The sequence below is a fragment of the Podarcis muralis genome, chromosome 13 (assembly GCF_964188315.1).
Source record: "Podarcis muralis chromosome 13, rPodMur119.hap1.1, whole genome shotgun sequence".
NCBI classification, from domain to species: Eukaryota; Metazoa; Chordata; class Lepidosauria; order Squamata; family Lacertidae; genus Podarcis; species Podarcis muralis.
Genome location: NC_135667.1, coordinates 26261769 through 26279344, shown reverse-complemented (window position 1 = coordinate 26279344; position 17576 = coordinate 26261769). Strand labels below are relative to the sequence as shown.

Sequence of the window (17576 nt, the reverse complement as noted above, 5' to 3'; positions counted from 1 at the left end):
AGCATTCTGGGGAGAGGTGAGGCATGGTTCCCAGTCCCGTCTCTCTCCCCAGGTGACTTACCCTTGCTGACCGCGGGGGGTGTGAATGTCAGAGCTGTCCCCGTGTGGGGTCAGTTAATGCTACCAATGCCTAAGCAACCACTCACATTGCTGTAATTTGAATAAAGTTGTGGCCAAAATTATGCCAAACACCTTAAACAAAAATTAAGTGTCAATTGTGTTTTTCTTTGGGAGGGTGTCTTGGGGACCTCGACGCGCAAATGATTAGTTTATATTTTTAGGAACAGTGATTTGTACCTTCTCTGAGAAAGGAAGGGAATTGGCAGCAAAAAGAAACAAGAGTGACATGAATAACAAGAAAGAGTCACCACTTGGGGCTCCAGCCCTGTCCAAAACTATATTTGAGGTGTGTGGGGAGCAATGCAAATGGATAATAAATGTGACTGTGTTAGCACACTAACACAGCTAAGACAGAAAGATCAGAAAGAGCTTAACACTCTCCATGAGAAATGTTTTCCATTTTGGGATACAGATTGCATTCATTTTCTAAATCTAGGAGCAAATTCTCCAGCTCTGAAGCAGAAAAGTGAGCAAGCACAGAGCAAGAATACAGACACACCCCTTCAAATGCTCTCAGGAATGAGGAGTTTGACTAATGTTGTCTGAATTCCTTCTCACGCTGTAGCATTTAGGACCTGTGCTAATGTTTCAACAGTGCAATGATTGCAATTGAGTGAAGCACTGTAGAAAGGGAATATTGCTTTTGCTTTATATTCAGCTATATTATGGTTGTTATTCTGCAGTGTTTTAGCAATATCTACGGGGAAATCTAGAGGGGAAATCTAGAGGGGACACCATGAATGAATTTTGAATATTGAAAGCTGAAAGAAAGTATATATGAGCCAGATTGGGACTTGACACTTGAAATGATTACTCTTCTTCATTTCAAATGCAAAAGATTGGACCCTATAGCACATAATTTACACAGAACATTTCAATAGGTAGAATTTGCATGTGCTGTTTGGGGATGAACCTTAGATTATTTTTGTGGGGGCAGAGGCATCATTTTTATTTTTATTTTGAAGCAATTGATCTTCCAAAACCTGAGAAAGCTGCAAACATAGCCTACAGAACTAGTAGCAATCAAACTTTCATCATAGCATCAAAATTGAGGGTGACTCATTAATTGAGTTACTGCACTGGACCTTCTAAATATTCTGTCATCATCAAGATTTAAATTTCACACACCTTACCCTCCTTTATTGACTGCTGAAGGAAAAGGTTTTCAAGGGCTCATACACTTACAGAAAATAAATAAATACAAATAAGTATTATTATAAATTTACCTAAGATAAACTTTCTTTTTCATTGCAAGGCTCTTGTCGATTCTAAGATTCTGCTCAGTCACAGAAGTTCATCAATGGTACAAGTTGCAAGTGATCAATGCTCAGAGAGCCACATTTCACAAAAGGAGCTCAATATGTAATATATGAGTGAAAGGAACAATAACATTATGTTTGTCAGTTTTGTAATTATTGCAGATTCTTCCCACTGTAAACCTGGTCATAAATGGCACCTATAACTTGATATTTTTTTATATTTACCCCACAACTTTATTTTATTTTTCAGACATGCTTGAGTGTTTCCAATGTCCAGATAATCAATATTCCAACAGGGACCAAACGGCATGCGTTCCCAAGATTGTAACTTTCTTATCTTATGAAGAACCTCTGGGGGTCAGTTTAACCACGTGTGCTCTTTCATTTTCTTTGATCACAGTTCTCATACTAAGAACTTTTGTAAAGCACCACGGCACTCTAATAGTCAAAGCCAACAACCGGGATCTCACCTATATACTTCTCACCTCCCTTCTGCTCTGCTCTGCTTTCTTCCTTCCTTGCTATTTATTGGCCGACCTGAAAAGGTGACATGTGTCCTGCACCAAACTGTGTTTGGCATAGTCTTCTCAGTGGCTGTTTCTTCAGTTTTGGCAAAAACCATCACCGTGGTTCTTGTTTTTATGGCCACACAGCCAGGATCCAGCATCAAGAAGTGGGTGGGGGAAAGACTGGCCAGTTCCATTGTTCTTTCTTGCTCCATTCTTCAAGCAGGCATTTGCCCAGTGTGGCTGGCAACCTCTCCCCCCTTCCCAGATACTGACACAAAGTCAACAAGTGAAGAAATCATCCTGCGATGCAACGAGTCATCCCCAGTCATGTTTTACTGTGTCCTGAGCTACATGGGCTTGCTGGCCCTTCTCAGCTTCACGGTGGCTTTCTTTGCCCGGAAGTTGCCTGACAGTTTCAATGAAGCCAAGTTCATCACTTTCAGCATGTTGGTGTTTTGCAGTGTTTGGTTGTCCAAGCTACTTGAGTACCAAGGGAAAATACATGGTGGCTGTGGAGATCTTTTCCATCTTAGCCTCCAGTTTTGGGTTGCTGGGTTGCATCTTTTCCCCCAAATGCTACATTATATTGTTCAGGCCTGAGCTGAACATCAAAGAGAAATTGATTAGGAAGGGGGAAACAGTTAAGTTATATCCTTCTTAATTGCTGATTCAACTGTTCATCAATGTCTTCCATAGCTCATTAGCTTTCCCCCAAGTTAAAAAAAAAATTTGGTAGTGGGAATTTGAAGTGTTGTAGCATTGATCTATTGAAGCAAAAAACAAAAAGAAAACACCAAAAATAATAATAAGGCATGATCTTTCGTTTTCACAAGCTTATAGGTTAGCTGTAGTGGAATGTGTTTGTTTAAAAGCATATTAATCTAATATAGCCATGGATGATCATATTCTGTATTCTTTTTCATCTCTGCATTATTACATTTATTACTATGCGTTTTCAAAATGTTAAATGCAGCATGGCATATAACTCAGATGTCTTCATTCCTGCTTATGTTATCATCATAAAAACTTTGTCATACACAGGTTAGAAATGTTGCATAACAATTATGGTTCTTGATATGACAGGGAAGAAGAAAATTCTAACTGTAGGGTTTTTTTTTGAAATTTCTGCTCATAGAAACTGTTAGACATGTATGTACATATATTTAGCTATGTCCCTTAAGACAATGATTCTTTGAGAGTTGAAATCTTGTATATGGTTCAAATTGCTCACTGCTCTCAATTTGAAAATTTGGGAATTCACAGGAATTAGAAAGGGTTAGATAAAATTACAGAGAATCCACTTGTTAAATAGAGGCTGGGGGAAATTGAGTTTAGCATTAGGCAATGCAGTGTAGGATAAATTCATTTGTGTTATTGTTTTTCAGTCTGAATTGCATGCCATGGAAGTAGCAGGTCCTACACATGTACTTTTGGCATCTGCTTGTCCAGTTGTGATTGACACATTTCCTTTTGTACAACCTGAGAATGTGGACAATAACCTTGATAGTGAGATCAACCATGTATATGATTAATCCCCGCTCATCCTTGTTGATTATGGCAGGGGCATAGCGGGGGGGGGGGGTTGCTGGGGCTATCGTCCCAGGTGCATTAAAATGTGGTGCAGCAATCCTTTTCTCTGTCCTTCAGATTACTGCAGCAACATAGCAGAAGTTTGACAGAGAAAGGGTATGTTTTTTTCTTGTGTGGATGGCATTTTGGGGCAGTTCGATTTCCCCCAAGTTTCTCTACCTCCCCACCAAACCCTCCCACAACTCACTTGACCGAAGCTGTCAGAAAGCAAGTCAGTACAGAGAAACATCTTACATTGATTCAGTGCAGCAACTACTATTCAGCAACTACTGCATATGAGTACAATTTATTCAGGTGTTTTTAAAAATTACATTACTGTTAGGTTTGATGATAAAGACAGGAAGGCCTTCCTGAGTTTCTAAGTTCTGCTTGGGCAAGAAGTTGCTGCACATCACATCATCCTTACTATTGGTCATAGTGACTGGGGCTGATGAGAGTTAACTAACATATGGGAATCCAGAGACACTTCACCTGTATGCTTAGGCATTGCTGACTAACATGGCTAAGAAGTGATACTACCCTGACTGAATGTATGAACTGGACCCAAGTCTTCTTTATATGTCTGGGCTACTATCTAACCATCTACAGATAAATTGCAGTGTGATCCAGGCTTTCTGTGTGAGTGACCTATTGTGTCGAGTTCCAATTAACATGATATTCATCCTCATTTTTGAAAAATGAAGATCATAAGCAGTGGGCTGCTGTAAAAGAATATTTCTTATTCTTGTTGACATATTCTTGTTATAATTATGGCATAACTATGAATCAAGAATCATATTTGAATCCATATATATATATATATATATATATATATATATATATATCACTGTCCCAGAGGATTGTGTTAATTGAGCATGCTAATATAAATTGTTCCTCTTGTGATCAAGGTGGATGAAAATGGTTCCAACGCTGTAATCTCAGGAGTTCTACACCACTCCAGTGTAGGGCCTCCTTGGTATTTTGCAACTGATTGCACACACAAAAAAAGAGGAAAGTCTTGGTTTCATTCCATCTCAATCTCTAGCATGGTGGCTAAAGATTTGCAGAGTATCACATCACTTGACACAGCTAGGGCATAAGAAGACCAAGAAGAATCATGTAATATTTGAAGCAACCAGCTTCAACAAGGTAAATAAATATTAATATGTTTTAACCTGTCCCACCAGAAACATGATTTAGTAATACAAAATGAAAGTATATGTACTGAGTATCGAGTTAGTGTTAATACAAATAGTTAGTGTTAATACAAATACATCCTCCGATTCACCAGGAGCAGATTTTTGTTGCAGAAATATTGGTGTTCTACTCACATTATATATCTTAACAGAAGAGATGATTGCATGCTGTATTCAACGAGTGTGCAATTTGTCCACCTGTGTACACAAATAGTTCAGCTTTACAAATCAACAGGTGTTCCATCTTTTGCACAAATGCTTGTACATGTGTAGAGACAGTTTGTACCTGTTCAGTGTATCCTGTGAACAAGCCTATATATGTTTTTTTTCTTTCAATATTTCTCTATGAGTAACACTTCTACTGAATCTTTTGTCAGACTGAATAATAAATAGATATGAAGAGAAAGAGCTAGCACTGAGCTAAAACAGCACTTATCTTTACAGTTTTATTGGAGAGCTGAAACACAACCTGTAATATATGTATGCATCATATGAATATCCCTGTCCTATGCCTATAGGGCACTCAGTAGCCCAGATCAGCAAACCAAATCTCCAAAGAGAAGTGTTGTCACTTCTCTGATGATATGCAATGGTTCCCCTGTTTCACCTGGCTTGACCTTCACCATTTATTTCCCCCAATTCATGGTGGAAACCAGTGCCTTTTTTCAGAGGTTCTCAAGGATACACTGTACCAGCACTTTTTCTTCTTCTAGAAGAAAAGCACTGGTTAAAGATGTGTCACTTATTCTAATAACTTCATGGTGGGTACCAGAACTGGTGGAAACTGTTCGTGTCAAGCAGTGATATTCCCTATAATCTGATTTTGAACACACAATCCTAATTCCAAATTTGAACCCAATAATATATCCATGATAATCTCTCACCAATTCTGCTACGATACTTCATAACAAAAATTAACTGAGGTCAAATCTGGTTATTTTGACTTCAAAGGAAATTCAATTGCTTAGCTTCAAGATCACTACCAAGTAAAACAGGTATGGTTATCCTTCCATCCAAACCAATTTTTCTCTCTCTACCCCCCAATACTCAGAAAGAAAGAGAAGAAGAAGTGAGCTGAGACTGCACTAGCACCCTGATGTAAATCACCCTCTCCCTGGTCATCTGGTTGACTATTTGATGGGAGAATGATAACCCCCATTCTACAGCTAACCTCCATTCATTAGCAGAGGAGAGAGGACTGTGTGCCTTTGTGTTTCTGTCTGCCTATGTGTCTCCTGTAAATGTAAAGCATTTATGGGTAGCCACACCCACTTTAGTTGCACCTAGGAATGGACAAATCTGTCCATTTTGGGTTTCTCTCATTTTTATAGTTTCAACTTCACATTTCTGCATCAGTTTCTGATTTTTTTGTTTAAGTCCTTGTGAAAATTCAGTAAGATTTTAATGCACCCCCCCAAAAAAAATACACATTTTGTATGTAATTTTTCCAGTTATACACACATTTTCATGCAAATTCCCTTAATAGGGTGATTTCAATGGTAGGGTGTTTTGCCTACAGCAATGAAACTTTGCAGGCTGCTCCAGACCATAGTCAGTAGTAGAAGGCTCAGAATTCAAGCTCTGCAATCTCCAGTTAAAAGGCATAGGTAGCAGATGAAGGACCTCTCTCTCTCTCTCTTTGCCTAAGAGCCTGGGAAGCTGCTGCAGTCAAAGCAGACAATACTGTGCTAGACAGGCAAATATTCTGAAGTGTTGTACAGCTCCACGACTAGAACTATAGTCTGGTTCACACACATGCATATTCATTGACTGTAGTAAGGTAATAACTTAGATAAGGGTATCAGTCACCACAGATAAAACACTGCAAACTGAAATGTCATGTTTCCCCACATCACATTAGGTTACCCACATGTGTCATTGGACTTTGGCGTACAACCCAAATCAGCCTATTAGCCTAGGGTTGTGGCATGCCAGGTACTAAACATTCACTGTCCACTTCCCAAGGTCTATGCAATCAAGCTCCAAGACAGAGATGGAAATCTATGGCCTCCAATTGGAGGTTGGAGTCCATCAGTTACAACCAACATATCCAATGGTCTGGGATAATAAGAACTGTAGTCTAAGAACACCTAAAGGACCATAAGTTTTCCATCCCTGATGTAAGAGATTTGTTCTAGTTTTCCATGTGACTTTACATATTCACACACATAAGATGAACTTCTCTCTTTTTTAAAAACAAAAACAAACCCCAACATGTTATTTTTGGTTGTCTTACAGAGCAAAGAGTGGCAGAGGAAGTAATCTTACTTATAAGAAACTGATGCCATGAAATAAAAGCAAGAAAATTATTATGTTTCACATCTTCACCAGGAGCACTGAACATGCAGAAAACAAAAGATGATCAAAAGTGATTAGGCTACTAGTCAGACATTAGTTTAAAAGAAAACAAGCAGGAGTCATGATTATGGATGAATTAATCAATGAATAGGTTGGTGGTGAAATAGTAGACTGCTAGATGTAGATACAAACAGCAGTACTGAAGAAGCTAAATATCTCAGTGAGGCCATGAGTCGTCAAGAAAATGCCACAACTTTGTCTGCATTCATACTGGTGGGTTTTTCAGAGACTCACAAGTTCCATGTGTTAATATTTGTAGTGCTGCTCTCCCTCTATATAATCACCTTAATGATCAATAGCTTGATAATTCTGCTTGTAAAATCTGACCCTATGCTTAACACTCCAATGTATTTTTTCCTTATGCACTTGGCCAGCTTGGAGGGATGCTATATGTCAGTCATAATCCCCAAATTATTAGAGAATTTGTTGGTGAATGCTACATTTATTTCCTTTATGGGATGTGCCATGCAAATGTTCTTCTTCCTGTTTTTTGGGGTTGCTGAGTGTTTTCTTCTAGCTGCCATGGCATTTGACCGCTACGTTGCAATATGCCACCCTTTGCATTACACAATTATCATGAGGAGAAATGTTTGCTGGATAATGGTGACTGGCTCATACATTTGTGGGACTGCAGTTGGGCTGGTCCATACTACTGTCACATTTCGCCTGCAATTTTGTGGTGTGATCATCAACCACTTCTTCTGTGAAATACAGCCACTGTTAGAACTAGTCTGTGGAGACACCTTCCTAAATGAAGTCCAAGTAATTGGAATTGCTCTGATGGCTATCATGCTACCATTCGTGCTGATCATCCTGTCTTACATGGGCATTATCTTTGCCATCATGGGGATGCCAGTCTTGGAGAGGAGATATAAAGCCTTCTCCACGTGCTCCTCACATTTAATAGTTGTTATTCTCTTCTATGGTACATCTAGTTCCATGTACTTAAAACCCAAATCCAGCTACTCTCCACCACTGGACAAGCTTTTATCATTTTCCTATACTGTTGTAACACCACTGTTAAATCCAATTATTTACAGCCTAAGAAACAAGGAAATGCAGGGAGCCCTAATAAAACTATGGAAGAAAAGGGTTTTGGTAAAAGTTTATAAGTGAATTGATGAATAGACAAAATAAATTATGTTGAAATGAATTTTAAAATGTCTCAAATTCCTTGTTAGATTTGGTGATTCTAAATCTTATGCAATATGCAGCATTAATATGCTTATTATGTATTTGCATGTTTGCATGCTATGCTTCTTTATTTTGTTACTGTGTTGTAAACTGTCCTATGACCTTTTGACAGAGTGTGGGAAATAAATCTATTTTCTTACAGGAAATGAATTCTTCTACCCACCCCCACCCCGGTTTTTTATTCATCCCTTCTTTCTGCATATAAGTGTTTTCCTGCCATTCTATTGGAACAATGAGAGAAAGTGTGTTTGTGTGAGAAAGACTAGAGATACCACTATCTTCCCTATAATTATTGAAAATACAGTGCCTGAGTCTTTTCACTGTAAAAGCTCCAGAGAATTTAAGAACTAACTGGCAACACCAATAGGAAAACAAATTAAATCAATTGAAGAACCTTGCAAAACCTTGCATCAGTGGTGAGATCTACTATAAATGCTCTAAAGTTTATTGAAAACTGTATTGAGCAAGGATATAGCAGGTCTTTGTCATGACTGACATGAATAATATCTCAAAAGAGCCAGCATGGAACAAGGTGATCTATAACATTGCATCCTGTCCATATTCATGCTATGTCTTGTAAGCTACTACAGTCAGTGAGAATGAATAAGGCTTATGGGCTGCAATGACATAAGATGCTACTCGTGCTGCTGCTGTTGCTACAGCTCCTGCCCCAGGCCACCAATAATAATTTGAAGGAAAAATGCAAAGCAACAGCTCACAGATATGAAGATGATTTTTTAAAGCCAGGGGACCATGTTATTGGTACAGTTTTGTCTCTGCGCATGGGTGTATATCCTGATGACTCCTTTAAGATGCTACCCGAGAGCTTCAGCAAACGTGTGTTCCAGTTAAGTGTGCATATGTTTAAACAAATGACAGTATCTAAGTAGTTCCAGTTTTCCTTCTTATTGAACATTCCTCCTGATTTGTTTGCACAAAGCTTGCACTGAGATTAGATGGTGTCAACTCTTCATTGAGTATTCGTTCTCTTTTTATTTTGGGGAAGGGAGATGATATGATGTTTCAGCAAGCAATCTTTATCTCACCTTTGTCTTTATCTTACCTTTACCTTATCTCACTCACACTTTCCACTACATTATTCCATCACCTTTCAAGCAATGGTTATACCACACTTTCCAGCTTCCTTTATCACAGAAAGTCCAATTTTGGTGGGAAGCAGGCTTATTGTGCAGACCCGAATATGGTAGTTTGTGAATGAATCTCAACCCAAATTAGTGATTGTATAAAGGCAAACCCTGATTCTGAGCATTTAAGGCCAATTTATACAACCTTTAGAGCACGGGGGAGTGTAGGCAAATGAAGACCACTTCATCCACTGCCGAGCGAGAGGTTTGACAACAGAACAATCATTCACCAGCCTGCATCTGAAAGCTATGCAATAGCACATTGAATGTGTAGTAGGTTTTTGACTGAGAGAAGATTGATTTTGATTGCTTGGGAGAACACTGAAGCGATGAAAGAAACCCTTTGTAGTGGGTTAAATGCCCCATAAGCAAGTCCTAAGTGTAAGCACTTAGGCACATGTTTCTGTAGTAAAAGCTTGTGTGGATTGGGCTGTTGCTTGGGAATTTGTAGGCTGCGGCACCAATGGACAGAAAATAGCATGTAGTAAATATCCCCAAAATGTTTGGTGTAAAATAGATTTGTAATAGATATTATAAGTTTGCACAAGAGATCCTAGGAATCATAGAATCATAGAACTGTAGAGTTGGAAGGGACCCAAAGGAACATCCAGTCCAAGTCCTGCAATGCAGAAACCACAGCTAAGACTCAGGCTTATTTGTGTCTATGCGGTAAATAACTTTGCCAGTGTGATGTAGTGGTTAGAGTGATGCACTAGGACTGGGAAGAGACCCAGGACTCAGCTATGAAGCTCGCTGGGTGACCTTGGGCCAATCAGTACCTCTCTCAGCCTAACCCAGGGTAATTTGGAACTTATAATATGCAGCAGAAAATCACTGATGTCACCAAGAGCTCCCTGGAGGAAAGGGAGGAAAGTGAATAAATAAACATGTATTAAAACCCCAAATTCTACTGCTGCAATAATTCAGCACTCCTAATATGCTGGTTGAGGGGTGCTGGGCTATGGCACATGCCCAGCGAGGCCAGTAGGTCATGGCACCAGCCTTGAGCCCTGAGTTGGAGGAGCTGGCAGAGTGTGGAGCTTCTATATCAACCACGGGGAGTTGACTCAGGCTCCCAACGTGGATTAATCCTAGAATCGTAAAGTTGGACATGACCCCAATATCTATGTCTCTGTTCCCAAAGTGTATACCTTTCTTGTAATGAAGGTCAGTCTTAAATAACTTAATATGTGTTCACAAATTACACAAAATACAGGTGCACACACTCTCACTACACATGTGTACACTTATTGATTTCTGTAGCTCAGCTATGTACACAGATTGCAAAATGAATCCCAAATACAAAATGCAAGTGTGTTTCAGGTCTGAAATGGCTGCTCTCTGTTATATTGCTGTCAGTGCTTTTCAATGGAGAAGACTATAGTCATATGCATGTAAAATAACTACAGTGTTTAAGATCTGTTCAATGACCAATGCATGACCAGATTTCTGGATATCCACTCAAACCGTGTGGTTTTATAACCACGTAGCTGTGTGCGGGTATTTTGAAAAAGCATAAGAGAAAACCTTTGTCTTCTCTTTCTGAGCCATGGTGGTTATCAGCTGTGAAATACATTATCAATTGGGTCTCTTTGCAACCGGCGAGTAGGTGAGAGAAAGAAGTGCTGTGCAAATAAAAAATATATATTACTGTCTTTGTAGGTTGATGAAAAAGAATTATCAGCATGTCTTTGCCTTCAATTTTGCTATTGATGAGATCAACAAAGATTCAAACCTTCTACCCAATTCTACTCTGGGATTCCAGATCTATGATAATATGTTCCAAGCAAGATTAAACTATGATATCACACTGTCCTTGCTGTCAGCAAAGAAAAACAGCTTCCCTAATACCAGGTGCAGAATGCAAAAGATGTTGGCAGTCATTGGAGCACTTGGCTCTGAAGCTTCTATGCAAATAGCCACTCTCTTAAGCCTCTACCAGATTCCACAGGTAGGGTTGTGTGGAGAGAAAGTTTACAGATAACTGTGCAAGAGATGAAATTTCACTGTTTCTCATGTTTGACACGTTGAAATTTCTGATGTTTAAGTACAAAAAAGCACCAGAGATATGGGTTTATATAGATGAGTGATCAGAAATCTGATTTGTGCATCCTGCTGTGACTCCCCTTTTGAAAACTCATCTATTTGTATATGGATTTCTATGTTCTTTGGGCAGTCTGATTTTCTTTCAGCCTAGGTTGAGACATGTATTTCCACCAGCAGAAATGTACTGCCTTTATTTGGTGCATGAGCAGCTCACAGAAACTGCACCATATGAAGAGCAAATTGTATGTGCACTGCACTGTAGTTGTATGCCCAACTACTGTATATCATATACTTCAAACAAGAATATGCTTTTTATATGACAAATGAGTTGTTGCCAGCCATCCTTGAGCAGTATGTTTCTTTTTTCTTTTTTGGAAAAGTAGAGAGTACCCACTCTTTTTGTTTCAACCTGCCTTTTTTAAGAGGCATGATATTCTCATTTTTGTTTGTTTGTTTGTTTGTTTATGACATGCTGCTGAAATACCAATAGGCCCCATCTATATTGGCATTCCACTGACTTTTGAAGACATATGTGTTTACACAGAAATTCTCTTGATTACTCTACCTGTCTGTTTTAGGTAAAGTGTTGTTTTAATAAGGTTGTTTTACTGAATATTTAAGTTGTGAATATGTATATAAAATATATATGTTACATATCAAACCCATCTTCTATTCACTATGTCCAGTTTTTCATAGAACATCCGTGATATACTGCAGAACATTCATCATAGATACCGTCAGAAAAATTCTCAGTAAATGTTTTATGGGATCAACTTTGTAAAATAACAACAACAACTTTCACAGCTTAAAATACTGCATTTCCCTCTCTTTTCAGCTCAGTTATGGCTCATTTCACCCAGGACTGAGCGATAAAACCTATTTCCCTTTTACCTACCAAATGGTCCCAAACGACAATACCCAGAATGAAGGGATAGTGCACTTGATAAAATATTTGGGATGGACATGGATTGGCCTTATTGTTTCAGATGATGACAGTGGTGAACGGTTTGTGCAAAGTATGAAATGTATGCTCAATGAGAATGGCATCTGTGTTGCCTTTGCAGAGAAGGCACCATTAGTCTTTCTCCAATCCTCTAGTGCATGGAATATATTTTCTAAGGGAAATATCCTGGCAACACTTCATAGGACCAAAGCCAATGTGATTGTTGCAGATGGAGACACTTACTCAATGCAAGGTTTACAGATGATGCTGTATACTGAGTATTACTTGGGAAGGAAACCCAAAGAGAAGGTTTGGATTACCACAGTCCAGTGTGATTTCACCTCAAGTGTTATTTGGAATAACTGGAACCTGAAATACTTCCATGGCTCCTTGTTCATGACAATCCACAAAAACCATGTACCAGGATTTCAGAGTTTTCTCCAGATGTATGACCCTCACCGGCACCAAAATAGTTTATTTATGAAAATGTTTTGGGAAGCTGCATTTCAGTGCAGAACTCTAAATAAAAAGCACTGTACAGGCAAGGAAAAGTTAAATAGTCTTCCTGGGACTGTGCTTGAAATGAGCATGTCTGATCAGAGCTATAGTATCTACAATGCAGTCCATGCTTTGGCACATGCTTTACATGCTTTTCTTGCACAAGGGCAAAGAGTGAGGGGGAAACCTGCTGGATTGGATCATTGGGCACTGCTGCCATGGGAGGTAATATGAGATATTTAGTCTCAGTACTTTTGCAATGGGTGGACTAGTGTTACACATGTTGCTAGTGAAGGTCAGAAATACTGAATCTTTGATGGATTTCAAACACCTTCGCTGAAGTCATTTAGTAAATAAGTAACCATAGTGAAGTTTCACAGACTTTCTGTGAAAGATTGCAAGTTCCCAAATGATGCTCAGTAGCTACTCTTAGAATGAGAGATGATATTTATAAATCTTGAGATTTGGTTTTCCCATCTAGCTCCAGGCATTTTTGAGAAAAATTCATTTCAACAACAGTGCTGGGGAGGAGGTATTCTTTAATGAAAACATGGAATTGTCTACTGGATCATATGATATTGTTAACTTGGTTACTTTTCCAAATAAATCTTTCATCCGAGTAAGAGTTGGAATGGTAGATTTCCAGTCTTCTAATGAAAAAATTACCATTAAGAAAGATGCCATTATATGGCCCAACATCTTCAACCAGGTGGGTAATTAAGATTTTAATAATTTGCCATTTTTCATAGTTTCCCAAAATCTGTGGGATTCAATCTAGAAAATGAAATGAATGAATTCCATTGTTTCTCAAGACATGAGGGTTTTGGGGGTTTTGGGTTTGTTTGGTTTTTTTTTTTTTTTAATCCTCTCAATTTGCCATGAAAGAGCTTATTCGCTTACCTCTAATAACTAAAAGCTTTAGTGACGAAGAACTTGATTTTGGCACATACCAAATTGACCTATGTAGAAAAAATAAAGAAACCTAAACTGCCTCTGTTATTTGGATCAACTGAATCAACCTGATAACTTCACTTTAAAATGATACATAAATATCTCAATGGTGGACCAGTTAGATTACGCATAGTACTTTGACATTGCATGTGAGTGGGACAAGGTTTTCTGCCCAAGTTTTATACCTAGTTATTTTATTTTAAACACTGGAGTGTGATCACTTTGTCTTTGTCTTTTAAAAACAGAGGTTAAATATACAACTTCAGGCTAAAATACAGAGAAATGAATTTATAACCTGAAATTCACCGAACTGTATTTTCTTCTTTTTATGGTTAGGCATTGCCTCCTTCTATGTGCACTGAAAGATGCCCCCCTGGATACTACAAAAAAGCTCATGAGAGTGAACCATCTTGCTGCTATTATTGTTCTCAGTGCCCAGAGGGGACCATTTCACACCAGACAGGTAGGTAATTTCAGAGGCACTATCCAAACTATATATTTCAAATATTAATTGTTTTTAATAGACAGACTATATTATATGCCTGGATTTTTCATTCAGATCAATTGGCCGCATTGGATAAGATAATGCATAATGTTATGTTGACAATGTGTGTGCGTGTGGTGGTGGGGTTAAAAAGTTAGCATTCTACCACACAAAACCAACCAGACATGAGCTGTATATTACTAGATGCTTAACCTCTATATGGTATTTTCAGATCAGTCAGAACACAATGATAAAATATTTTTGGCCTAAGGCTGAAATAAATAGGCACATACAGCTAGGATGAAAAAGGATCTATTTATTAAACGTTACATACAAATCCTACAGAAAAAACTATAGGAGAGGGAACTGGCTCAGACTAAGAAATCCCATGGCTGTAAAGGTGACAAAACCATGCAAGCCTATCCACTGACCGCTTACCTGAGCCACACACTGAATGTGAGTAGAGGAAATCTTATATCATCACCACCCTTCAAGCCTTACAACTGTCTGAATGAGGAAATTTAGCATCAACGACAGTCCCTATCCTGCTCCCAGGCTGTGCATCCTTCAGGTACAGCTTTGAGAGGGACCACCCATCCACAAGGTAGCCTAAGTGAAGGGGTGCCAACTTGAATAAAATATTGGGGGGGCAGGTAAGCCCCGCCCCACATAATCAATCATATGACACGGTGCACGCATACAATTTGAATGGTGATGCCCATCAACTTGCCCCTCAAATATTTTATGGGGGAGAGGGCTGAAGCCCCCTTGGCCCCTAAGATTTTGCACCTATGTCTAAGTGTGTCATCAACCTGCCCTATGAAGTTCCTTTTCCCACGTTTCTGCCAAAGTGACCAGATTCACCTATTTAAACACATGAAACTGAAATGCCAAATTAAATATCAGCCAATTGAACAATATCGTCAAATCAACCAATCAGCATGACTAGCCAAGTATTAAGGCAGCTCACCTAACAATCTCCTATTCCAATCCTACAGTATGGAAAGGGGGGGGGGGCTTTCTCACAAATCTAGACAAGCCAGCCAAAAATTCCTACTCAGCCCCAAAGTAACTACAGCAACCACAATGCAGAAAAGGGTGGGAGGGTGCCAAACAAGGAAAAGGAGGCTGGATGGGCTTAAATAATGCTCCTTTCAGTGTGTTGGTGTGCTGTACACACTATATCTGTTTGCACATCAGCAAACCACATAGCAGTGGGGGCTTCAGTGCCAGCTGCAAATTTTCCCCACTTCCCAAAACAATATCGGACATCAGAATAGGGATTATCTAGCTTTTGTAGATTATTGACTGATGTGCTGTGTTGCATGATGTGGGCTGCATGCTGAAAAGCTCTGCCATACAGGAAATTTATGTGTGTTTTTTACAGATGCATATCAGTGTGAAACATGCCAAGAAGCTGAACATCCAAACAAGAAGCAAAACAGATGTATCCCTAAGGTTACAACTTTTCTAGCCTATGATGAACCTTTAGGGAAAGGGTTGGCTTCCACTGGACTTACTTTTGCTCTCCTCACAGTCCTGGTGCTTGCAACCTTCATTAAACACCAGAAGACACCAGTTGTCAAAGCCAACAACCGGAGCCTTACCTACCTTCTGCTAATCTCCCTTTTGCTTTGTTTCATTTGCTCCTTGCTGTTCATTGGACGACCCAGAATAACAACCTGCCTTTTCCGACAAGCTGCTTTTGGGAACATCTTTTCACTTGCACTTTCTTGTGTATTGGCCAAAACAACCACTGTGGTTGTAGCATTTATGGCCAGAAGTCCTGGAAGCAAGATGAGGAAATGGGTGGGCAAGAGACTATCCAACTACATTATCCTTTTTTGCTCTCTTATTCAAGTTGTCATCTGTGCCATCTGGCTATTCACATCTGCCCCTTTCCCAGATCTTGATATGGTCTCACAGTCTGGGCTGATTGTAGTGCAATGTAATGAAGGCTCAGATGCTATGTTTTACATGGTCCTGGGCTACATGGGCCTTCAGGCCAGTATCAGCTTCATAGTGGCCTTCCTAGCCAGAAAGCTGCCTGATAGTTTCAATGAAGCCAAGTTTATTACTTTTAGCATGCTGGTGTTTTGCAGTGTTTGGATATCCTTCATTCCAACCTATCTGAGCACCAAGGGGAAATACATGGTGGCTGTGGAGATCTTCTCTATTTTGGTGTCCAGTGCTGGGATACTTGGTTGCATTTTTGCCCCCAAAATGTTTATTATTTTTCTAAGGCCAGAAGTAAACACAAAGAACAATTTCTTTAGAAAAAACAATTTCACAAAATAGCTTAGGGAAATCACACTATTCTATTCCTAGAAACTGACTGCATGAGAGGCACTGGTATAAACACAGGAATTTGTAGAGTCCTTCATGGGTGCCCCTCTGCATACAAGAGAAAAAACATTGCATTTTAAAAAAATCAGTTCATGTGATAGCACTGAAATAATTAGAGAGATGCATAATGTATGTTACACTTGAACATTTGTTGTATATGTGATCATAGTTGGCACACACCCAATATATTTTTTCTCTAGTGTGTTCACTAGGGAAAAGTGAGGAGGAATTAAAGAACCTCTTAATGAGGGTGAAAGAGGAGAGTGCAAAAGATGGTCTGAAGCTCAACATCAAAAAAACGAAGATCATGGCCACTGGTCCCATCACCTCCTGGCAAATAGAAGGGGAAGAAATGGAGGCAGTGAGAGATTTTACTTTCCTGGGCTCCATGATAACTGCAGTTGCTGACAGCAGTCACAAAATTAAAAGACGCCTGCTTCTTGGGAGAAAAGCAATGACAAACCTAGACAGCATCTTAAAAAGCAGAGACATCACCTTGCCGACAAAGGTCTGTATAGTTAAAGCTTGGTTTTGCCGGTAGTGATGTATGGAAGTGAGAGCTGGACCATAAAGAAGGTTGATCGCTGAAGAATTGATGTTTTTGAATTCTGGTGCTGGAGGAAACTCTTGAGAGTCCCATGGTCTGCAAGAAGATCAAACCTATCCATTCTTAAGGAAATCAGCCCTGAGTGCTCACTGGAAGGACAGATCCTGAAGTTGAGGCTCCAATACTTTGGCCACCTCATGAGGAGACTCCCTGGAAAAGACCCTGATGCTGGGAAAGATGGAGGGCACAAGGAGAAGGGGACGGCAGAGGACGAGATGGTTGGACAGTGTTCTCGAAGCTACAAACATGAGTTTGACGAAACTGCGGGAGGCAGTGGATGACAGGAGTGCCTGGCATACTCTGGTCCATGGAGTCATGACTAAACAACTAAACAACAACAGTGTGTTCACA

At 39.4% G+C, this 17576-nt stretch overlaps 2 protein-coding genes across 2 annotated transcripts; both read left to right on the top strand.

Moving 5' to 3' along the window:
• The first annotated feature begins 5892 nt into the window (after positions 1-5892).
• Positions 5893-8243, top strand: LOC114582160 (olfactory receptor 10A3-like). Its single transcript, XM_028702951.2, has one exon. The coding sequence runs from the start codon at positions 7180-7182 to the stop codon at positions 8125-8127; it is 948 nt and encodes a 315-aa protein (XP_028558784.2). The 5' UTR covers positions 5893-7179; the 3' UTR covers positions 8128-8243.
• Positions 8244-11736: 3493 nt separating this feature from the next.
• On the top strand, positions 11737-17094 carry LOC114582161 (vomeronasal type-2 receptor 26-like). The gene is made up of 3 exons (XM_077918340.1): positions 11737-13546; positions 14125-14251; positions 15660-17094. Exons 1-3 carry the CDS (start codon positions 13388-13390, stop codon positions 16568-16570), a joined length of 1197 nt encoding a protein of 398 aa, XP_077774466.1. The 5' UTR covers positions 11737-13387; the 3' UTR covers positions 16571-17094.
• The last annotated feature ends 482 nt before the right edge of the window (positions 17095-17576 follow it).

What these genes read in the sequence shown, in the direction of transcription:
- LOC114582160 (XM_028702951.2), top strand. Translation starts at nt 7,180, where the DNA reads ATGAGTCGTCAAGAAAATGCCACAACTTTGTCTGCATTCATACTGGTG.
- LOC114582161 (XM_077918340.1), top strand. Translation starts at nt 13,388, where the DNA reads ATGGAATTGTCTACTGGATCATATGATATTGTTAACTTGGTTACTTTT. An exon ending in GGCCCAACATCTTCAACCAG is followed by an intron (nt 13,547 to 14,124) that starts GTGGGTAATTAA and finishes TTTTATGGTTAG; the next exon opens with GCATTGCCTCCTTCTATGTG. An exon ending in GACCATTTCACACCAGACAG is followed by an intron (nt 14,252 to 15,659) that starts GTAGGTAATTTC and finishes TGTTTTTTACAG; the next exon opens with ATGCATATCAGTGTGAAACA.